Source organism: Anopheles nili, chromosome 2 (assembly GCF_943737925.1).
Source record: "Anopheles nili chromosome 2, idAnoNiliSN_F5_01, whole genome shotgun sequence".
Classification (NCBI taxonomy): Eukaryota; Metazoa; Arthropoda; class Insecta; order Diptera; family Culicidae; genus Anopheles; species Anopheles nili.
The window spans coordinates 67,050,748-67,060,750 of NC_071291.1; the positions used below are offsets into that span (position 1 = coordinate 67,050,748).

A 10,003-nucleotide genomic window follows, 5' to 3' on the forward strand; every position below is an offset into this window, starting at 1 on the left:
AACGCTTATGTTTCCACCCCTATTGTATGTTGCACTCTATGCTGAAAAGTGATCATCCTGCTCTTTCACACGCTTGCTCTAACTTCTCGCAACAGCTGGATCGTGTGCGCATGCGAGAAAGAATAAAGTGATCGTTCATGAGAAAGATAGAGCAATATCGGAAATCAACACAGAACCCACCCCTTCTTGCTTTGCTTAGCTGTCAAACAAGGGCAAAATATTTCCAGAACGACGTACGGAAGAAACAAAACACAATCCGAAGGGCGCAGCTCGCAAACAATTGTGCATATCACTTTTCTCCGCAACAACGCGGAAAAGATCAATACGTTTCCGTTTGGGAAGCGTTGTTTCCGAGTTAAAGGTGGCAATGGTTGATTGGTGTAACTGAAATCGTTTGTGCATGCGCGTTCGTAGGACGAAACGAATCAAACTGGTGGTGAGGATATTGATCGATATCGCTATTTGGGCATGTCTAGTGGCTTCCGATTAGTTTGTGCCAGCTAAACAAAGCAAAACAGTGTGCGATAACAAAGCGTACAATCGGTAAGCAAAACTCCGTAATGCGTGGCCAGGGGACATCATACAGATCATGCATTTATTTCGCTAATAGCGAGAAGAGTAGGAAACGTCTGAGGTGCTGCGCATGGTCCAAACGACAATTACGGTCAATAACTGCGCGACCGAGTTGTTCCTGTGATAAAGACACCGGAATCGGGTGGGCAACCTGTTTGTAGCACTCTTTGCTGCCTCCCTTTATCTTATTTGCACTACAGATAGTGGGTGAAAAAAGAATGGAATGTCATAATATTCATCAATAATATGAGCCAATTAAATTTGTTTATTTTGCTCCTATTTATGGCGCTACAAAAATTACGTTTTCTGCTACGTCTGCTTTCAGACAAAGTCTTACATCCTCAGGATGAACCGAGAGGAGAATCTATGCTGGTTTCATGGAAAAATATCTCGCGAAGACGCGGAAGAGATATTGCGACAAAGTAAGAGTTTTTTTCACACAGCACATTTTGGCTCCATCAGCATTTGTTAACTTCATCTTCTTTTTTCTTACAGAGGGTGGTGAAGGGGTGTTTCTGGTGCGTGAAAGCTCATCCTCCGAAGGTGACTACGTGCTGTCGGTGCTGTTCAAGGGTGAAGTGATACACTATGCCATCCGGCGCCACGGCGACGATGCATTCTTTTCCATTCACGATCACACACCGATCCACGGGCTAGACTCGTTGATCGAGCACTATCAAAAGGATAAAGGTAATCTGGTGACACGGCTTCAGGTCATTTGTCGGAACGATCCTCCGCCGCATGACGTTCGCAGTCACGGTACCACGAATCTCCTGCACCGTGCGACAAAGGAGAGTAACTACACGGTCGTGTCAGAGTTACTGAAATGCGGATATCGCAACATAGACTCGAAGAATCAAGATGGCCAAACGGCAGTGCATTTGGCGTGTCTGCATGCGGATGACAAAATTTTGCAGAAGCTGATCGAACGTGGCGCGAACATTAACAGTCGCGATGCCAAGGGTAACACACCGCTACATGTAAGTCCTCGCTAGTCAATAAGAACGCTTTTATTGCCTTTATTCAAATATTAATATCCACCATTTTTGTAGTATGCTTGCGCAAAAAAGAACGGCTTGGAGATGGTCCGGATGCTGGTGGAAGCTTCAGCAAATCTTCAAGCAAGGAACAGCGAAACAGGATGGGTTCCATTACACGAGGCTGCCGAAAACGGGAACATTGATGCAATTCAAGAGCTGCTACGGCGCCGTGTGCCACACCGGCCCCGCTCAAATTTCGGTGAAATGCCGTCCGATTTAGCCCGTCTTCGAGGACACTATCAGGTGGTTGAGTTTTTGAACGCGTACGAGCCATCCAGGCCACAGACCCATCGTGATCTATGGTACCACGGAACACTCGAGCGAACAGCGGCAATTGACAAACTGAAGAATTTCTCTGCCAAGCTGCAGGCGAAGCTGGGTCATAGCCAGCAATTAGAGCGCGATACCAACAAAGAAAACATTGGCTCTCAGGATGGAGTCGAACAGTCCGCTTCAGGAACGTACCTGGTGCGCTACTCGGCCAAACAGAATGTGGACGTGCTGACGATGCTGTACGATAACGAACCGAAGCACTTTATTATCCAGCGGCAGCAGGATTGGTTGTACATTGACGAAGGACCATACATGAACTCACTTGAGCATCTGATTGACCACTACATGCGCTTCTCGGACGGGCTGCCGGTAAATTTGCGATTCCCGGTGACTCCCGGCCCTAAGCCACCGATTCCGAGGTTTGATACTATACCAAAGTCTAAAAACCGAATCCAACGCGCTTCCACAGAGGGTGTCGCTGGATCACCTGCTCTGCACTCATATGGTGCTCTGTCCATTGCCGCAACGTCACACCACTCAAACGGAGCCACACTAGCTTCGAGTCTGACGGGCATGTTTCGCAAATCGAGCGATATTCCCTCCAACACTGCTGCTAACCTTCCATCAAAGGGGCAAGGACCACCGACAAGGAACCTGTCCGTGCCAAACGATGCGATGCTCCTGATGAACAGGGTTGGCCTGTTCGATCGCAGCCCTGATCGCTGTGCACCTGAAGCGCCCCGTCATCTCACACCAAAAACATCACTCTCGCCGAGTGCTGACGAGCAGAAAGGGAAGCCAAACAACCACAATGCAAGCACGCCACGGAAGAAAACGTTTATTGAGGGCATGAAGAGCTTGCGCAAGAGCAAACAGAAGCTTAAGTCTCCCGAGGGTGAACCTGATACGGGCATAGCGTCGGAATCTACCGTCGGTGGCAGTATGTCTGCGATCGAACCAACGGTAAGCCCTTCGAAATTACTGCAGCAGCTAAAGTTTTCCTCCGATTTCAACCTCGTTGCGAGCTGCGCCGCAGTAGACGATATTTACAAGATTCCTACGAACAACTGTGCGATTGTAGATATCGATATTGGCGAGCCGCCGACCGTTACCACGCCGTCATCGATGGTCGTATCATCGAAATTACTCGATAGGGATAGTGGCGAACTACCACCGGCGATTCCACCTAAAATGTCCTCACCCGTGCTCGACAGTGTTAATAACAACGAGTCGACTGTGCTGGATTACTTCACGCAAAGTGACGATCCGTCCCAACAAAACAGATTGCCCGATACGGAGGGTGAAGAGATTTACTTTGTTGAAGCACCGCTACCATTATCACCGAGGACGATCGGTGACGCTTCAGCTAGCAACGTCGTGAATAATAATGTCTTATCGGATGAAACGGCTCCCGGTAGCCAATCGGTACGCGCACCCCCCACAAATTACATCATGACGAAAAACGTACCAATCTTTAGCAGCGTCTCGGTGGAGGAATGCCAAAGTCCGACGAGTCCCAACGGCCAAATGCGGGCCAGCAAGCTATTTGAGCGACTCGACTCGAACCAGTCCTCGTTCAGCCGGGCGAGTGTGCTTAGCGGGGAGAGCGTCTTTTTCGCCATGTTTCAGCAACAGCAATCGCTGTCGAATTCCACGGCCCCTCCCGAGGGTCCGAATTACTTCATCCCAAAGGAGTGCATCCATTCGGATACGAAGCTCGGGCGGGGCGAGTTTGGTTACGTTTACCAGGGCTATCTGGAACCCTGGCCGTTGGACGTCTGTTCAAACAAGTCCTTCACTGCGACCATGGGTCGTGTTCCGGTGGCAATCAAGAAACTAGTGGACAGCCAGGAACCCCTCCAAAGGAAGGATTTCCTACGCGAAGCTAGTGTGATGATACGGCTGCGGCATAACTGCATCGTGCGGTTGATTGGCATATGTAAAGGACCTCCACTAGTTATGGTGCAAGAACTGATATCGCTCGGTTCGATGCTTGTGTACATTACGAAGTACAAAGAAAAGGTCAACCCAAACCACGAGATGATGATCTGGGCCGCACAAATAGCAAGTGGTAAGTGAATCGTGGAAATTGAAACACATGGTCGTCTTAACTGGACATGTACTCTGCTTACAAATGATTATAGGTATGCAATACCTGGAGGAGAAACATTTTGTTCACCGAGATCTTGCGGCCCGTAATATTCTACTGGCGAACATATATCAGGCCAAAATATCCGACTTTGGGCTATCACGTGCCATTGGCGCCGGGCAAGAATACTACCGAGCTAGTCAGGGAGGCAAGTGGCCTATCAAGTGGTAAGTAAATACTAAACAAGCTCCTAAATCGGCTAGCACAAGCAACTCGTAACTACATGTGTGTTTTGTTCCTCTCAGGTATGCGCCCGAAAGCTTCAACTATGGTACATTTTCGCACGCCAGCGACGTCTGGTCGTTTGGGGTGACGCTTTGGGAAATGTTCTCGTATGGTGCGCCACCCTACCACGATCTAAAGGGCGTTGACGTCATAGATCTGATAGAGGCAAATCAACGGCTCTCACAACCAGACGCCTGCCCGGACAAGGTGTTCGAGGTAATGCGCAACTGCTGGCAGTACAACCCAAAGCAGCGACCTACCTTCCGTTTTCTGCATCGCTTTTTCTCCGACGACATCGAATACCAAAACTTGCAAGAGCTTGTTGGGACGGGAAGTGAAATTAATGCAAACGCATCGTCCATCGCCACGGCAACTCGCATTTCAACCGCTTCGACCATCACTTCAACAGTTGATGAGAGTGGCAACAACCAGAGCTCGCCAGGGTCATACTAAAAAAAACGATTGAAATAAGAAACTCTTCTTCCCGGTAAAGTGCATTGTTGCTCTTCCATAGGTGATAGGAGACCGCCTTTCAGGTATCCGAAGCGCTTGAAAAACAAGGTACACTAGCCGCAAGGGCAATTTCCTCTAGTATTACTGACTGTTTAGGTTTAGTTTTACTTTTATTGATCCTCTTGACAGTGGTTGTGTTTCGATTCTTTCGGTTTTACATCTAAACTATTTATTTCTTTATGCGTTTTAAACCAATCATTCCGCATTTAGTGCTTTTTTTCATTATGTTGCTTCTGTTTTGCTGTTGGTATTTATTGAAGTGTCAGGAGTACTTTATCAGTGCTTCAGAACAGAAGTTTTGAAAGCAGTTGCTTGTCGAGAGATGTAAGATCATTTAGTCATTATTGATCTTTCTTTCTAGTAGGTGATTTCGCGACTTAGTTACTAGCTGTTCTTGTAGATCCCTAGATGAACGATTTTCAAAAACAAAACGACTTCTGGCCATATGGATACACGTGTGCTAAACGTAGTGTCATATATAACCAAGGTGCCATGCTCTTGCATCATGGATGTTTGCTCTCGTGGCTGTTAGATGTTGTGCAATTTTAAAGGATGGCAGTTTAATAAACGGTGCTAGTCTACGGATGAATCAGGATTGACACACCTAGCGTGAGAATTCCTCTCGAAATTTAAAAGAACACCATTTTTCTATAAGTAGCACACGTTGCATTGCATTCACATTCAATCCTGTTGATGTTTTATGATTAAATCACGTTAAATATCATGCCAGTTTTGCGAGTCATTCTCTTGACGTCACACCCATGCACTTTTCTCATTGCATTACCCACCTGTGGGCGGTCTAATTTTTCTAATACAAACATTGTGTAGACAAAACAATTTATTACAAAAAATCTCTTTCGCAACTAACCCTATGTAGGATTTAATTTTGTCTTACTAAATTTACAACGATGAAGCACGTAAATTATTAACATCTATTGATCCTGTAGTCGAACTGAACAGTTTAAGAGGCACAACTTTAGCTTCAAATGTGCAAGTGTTCTAGTTATCATTTGATACCATACCGGAAGCCCATCCCGATCATAGACAGGATGTACAAATGAGTGTATAAAAGTTTCTTTCACTTGCCAAGAGCCCGGCCACGTCGTATATAACGTTTCATACATGTCGAGATAAACGTAAGCAGATTTATAATAACGCCAAGTCAGTAGTAAACAGGTAAGAAACCAATAATCATTGATTCGTGTGATACTTTTTGTATTGATCCGAAAGACAATGTAAAGATGGGTGGTACAGATCGGTGGGTGGATTGAGTGATACGAAATTTCAATACTTCTTGTAACTATTCTTTTACAGAGTAAGTTATTTGCATCTATTGTAATTTGTCATATACTACAAACTTCACGCTGTCTTTCTCGAATAGTCACGTAAAACATTAAACCTTGTTCGGTACAACACTAAAGTTGATTTTACGAGATTTATTACAATTTATCTGGCACATACTGTCTGCGATACAACTTGAATTGCCGCAAGGCCATCTCGTGCCACACAAATACACTGGTAAACGAAATGCATTTACAGAAATGAATAAAAAACGCAAATAACAATACAATGTATCCCATTTTTAATCTTAATTCAGTGAAGCAAGACTATTTTTCTATCCCTTCCTAAGCAATCTGGATTCCGCTCTGAGCGCAATATTTTTGTAGCGCTTCCTGATGAGCGGCCGGTAATGCTGCAATAAGTTTACCCACCTTACCCGCATTTGCCTGCGCCAGCTTACCAAGATTTTGCACCAAAAACTGGCGCACATTGCCCACATCCGGCAACGGATCGGTTGGTTTCGATTGCGCAAAGTTTAACTGGGAATATGCAGCCTGGTAGCCGGACACGTCTTCGATTTCAATAAAGTTATCACCATCGATGGCTGACTCGTCAGGGGGCATTTCGAAAATTTGTACCACCGTCTGCAACAGCTGCGGCCAACAGTTCACGTACGGCTCAACAAGCATTTCCGGGCACTCGCACAGCAACTTCGTGATGCCGACGGATACGATCTTTTGCTCCAGTTCTCCAGAAACTTTATTGATATCCGGGATTAACACGCGCTCGAGTACCATGCCAAACATTCTAAAACAAAAGGGTAAAAATATAATATCGTTGAAAAATCAAGCAGGAACTTATCAGTTCTGAACATAATACATACTGCGTTTGAATGCTTTCAATCATTTGCATTAGCGCTTGCGGACCGACGCGCGACGCATACAGGCAGAGGAAAACGATAAAGCTTCGAACAAACTTAGTCGTTTTCGAGGAACTTAGCCGTTGGAAGAGAAGTGAGAAGATTTGACGCATGCTTCGGCCGAGCTCCTCGCTGAAAGATTACAAAATTGCAAGGAAAATTAGCAAATTGGCTAGCATAATTAACTCAATGATGCTTACGCTGGGTAGTGAAGAAGCAAATTCTGCATCAAGTAGAACCCTTCATGATCATTGTTCTTGGAGGCAATCATTTTCTGAAAAACGCCAAGTACACCGTTCAGCTTATCGTCGGCCGCGATTTGTGCCGATGCTTGACGCACGAATGCGCACAGCAGGCGGATCAAAGGGGTCACATTTCCCGGACGCTCCCAAAGGGCCGGCGTGAGCAAACACGGGAACAAAGCGAGGTAGGTATCCGGAATGGAGCTCTTGCCTTCACGGATTTCTAGAAACAGTGACAACATCTGAAATACGTAGGGCATAAATTCTGTAATGGAAAGATTATAGAACATTATTAATTAAACAAATGAGTAAAAATGACGTTCATCAGAGAGTATATCTACCCAATACGTCCTGCTGCAGAATGCCTTGGAAAACGGGAAATAACGCTTCTTCAAACGAACTGACAGCGTTCGGATCGGCTTTGCAAACGAGCCTGTGGAGACAGAGAGGAAGGATTTCCATCATTCACAAGATTTTAAACACGTGATAAATCGTGTCTTACTTGACGGAAAGCGAAAGCGTTTCAAACAGATAGTGGTTAAAGTGTGGTTTCGATGGGTTCTTTGCAACAGTAGAAAGAATATCGGTCAACCGTGGAAGCACGACTATCATGAACGGCAACGATGCCTCCTGCAACGTGTTTAACACACGCATTATGCACTTCATGATGTACTCGTTCTCGTTCGAGCCTTGCACTGTAATTGCGGCAAATAATCCCGCAATAAGCTCGGCGCTTAACGGCGACAACATCTCCTTCGTCACGATCGCCTTCTTGTCCGGGCCGCGCATCGTAAGGATCTTGTCGATTGTGCAAGCCGCGTATGTGTGCACAACTACGCTTGCCGCTCCGAGGTGCTTGGCCACCAGTGGCATTGTCGCTACGATGATCTGCGGTCCGAGAATAGTGCGGAAAGTCATGATAAACTTGAGGGCGTCCGCCTTTAGCACCGGCATCTGGTTAAGGTCGGCTCGCTCCAACTCAGGTATGATTTGCTGTTGAGTAAACTGTGGTAACGGAACAAGCTCCGATGTCTGCGTGACACCGAGTTGCTGCGTCTGTCCTTTGGACGCCATTGACGTTACGAGATATATTGCCGTGTCTTTTGTCTTCCAGTTGTTGACTGGGTTTTCGGCGTACTTTGCTAGCAGCACTTGCAGGTACTGACCAAAGATTTCGATGATTTTCGCCTCAAAATTTTGCGATAACGTTTTAACCAAATCACAGGCCGCACGGCGTCGCGTCTCTACATCCGAGCCTTCAATGTCCCGACGTATGTACTCCTCAGGGTTATCTTCGAACAGCTCCTCATCCGAGACTCGGAAATCCATGTTGGGAATGATGACCTTTTCACAGATACTCGCAAGCACGTTGGGATCCTCGAATAAGTGCCGGTAGTGGGATCGGTCTGCTACGGTGCTGAGAAACTTTAACGCGTTCGAGACGAGCGAATCATACTTCATCTGGATGGCAGTGTTTACCAGCAGCTCCCAGACGGCCGTCACAAACTGCGGCATGTAGGGACCAAACTCTTCGTCGTACTTGAGCGCATACATGCAGAGATTCTCGCAAATTTGCGACCGTAGATGCTCGAGGACGCCCGCATCCTCATCATCTGACGTCTTCAAACAGGGAACGTCAATTGTCAGCAAACCGTGGAATGCCTTCATCCACGTATCCATATTATCCTCGAAGAACTCGGGCAAGTCCTGCGAGTTGAGCGAGTAAAACACTTTGCACACGAGCACCAGCGAGTTGTAAATGATCTTAAGAGCTTCCTCGTTGTTTGCATGAGCTTCAGCCAACCCGAGCGTCGCCTGCAGTAAATCCGTCAACGGCTTCGCTAACTTATCGAGCACATATTTGATCTCCTCCCAAAGCTCTTGCGATTTGAATTCGTACCGGTAGCGCTTGAATAATGAGTGAGCGGTTTGCAACACGCCATTGATGACGTGAAAATCTCCCGTCGCAAACTTTTCAATCATCTCGTCAATCAGCTCAGGCCATTTGGTGGGAAAATCGTACTTTCCAATGATGCTAACCGCGTCGCTCAGCTGTTTTTGTATGGCAGCCGGGGATTTTAGCATCATCGGAACTATTAAATTCTTGATGCCTGTTCGGTCCGATTCGCTCACCTTGTTCGGTCCATCATTTTCCAGATGGAACCCCCAGTTACGTTTAACAAAGTTTTTGAACGCGATCGCCGCCGCCACCCGTATTGTCATGTCGACCTGCGGTCGATCGATCAGATGCAAACATAGCAGAGGATAGTTCTGACTGACTTCGATGCTTTCAATGAAGCGTTCAGCTGCAAGTGAAAAAGTGTAAAAAATAGCGTTTAAATACTAAAAGCAAACGAAACACCCCTGCAGATTCGTCCTGTGATACATCCCGCGCGACACAAGGAATACTAGTCAGCAGCTTATCGGAAAACTGCCTTACCTGGCCGTCGTACTTCCGGATCCGGATTGAGCGTCTGCTGCAGATAGTTGGCTAGGCGCTCAAAATTATTCTCGTTGATCTCCATTTTCGTTTAGAATTGCAAAGTCACACAAAGACCAGACTTGCCGTCCTCGCCGCAGTGCCTTGTGTGACGCGCGCTCTCGGTGCAGTTGCAGCACACCAGTAAATGTGCTTTATTCACGTATTTTTTAAGGAACCTGCCTACAAAAAACGATTGCAAAGGAATGTGGCGAATGTAAACCGTATGATGTTTCCTTTTTTCCCTAATTTGTTAGCGGCAAACAAACAGCGACCGGCGGTTGATGTTTTTTGTGTGACTTTTCGCAA

General features: G+C 46.4%; 2 protein-coding genes across 2 annotated transcripts; one reads left to right on the forward strand and one right to left on the reverse strand.

The window, feature by feature from the left end:
- Positions 1–898: 898 nt before the first annotated feature.
- LOC128720177 (tyrosine-protein kinase Shark) lies at positions 899–4,790 on the forward strand. Its single transcript, XM_053813831.1, has 5 exons — positions 899–995; positions 1,069–1,553; positions 1,626–3,957; positions 4,031–4,202; positions 4,281–4,790. Exons 1-5 carry the CDS (start codon positions 920–922, stop codon positions 4,711–4,713), a joined length of 3,498 nt encoding a protein of 1,165 aa, XP_053669806.1. The 5' UTR covers positions 899–919; the 3' UTR covers positions 4,714–4,790.
- A 1,464-nt stretch (positions 4,791–6,254) lies between these two features.
- Positions 6,255–9,740, reverse strand: LOC128731722 (exportin-2). The gene is made up of 6 exons (XM_053824855.1): positions 9,656–9,740; positions 7,718–9,521; positions 7,557–7,648; positions 7,174–7,480; positions 6,938–7,105; positions 6,255–6,861 (listed from the first exon to the last, which is right to left on the reverse strand). The coding sequence occupies exons 1-6, from the start codon at positions 9,738–9,740 to the stop codon at positions 6,399–6,401; spliced, it is 2,919 nt and encodes a 972-aa protein (XP_053680830.1). The 3' UTR covers positions 6,255–6,398.
- Positions 9,741–10,003: the final 263 nt, after the last annotated feature.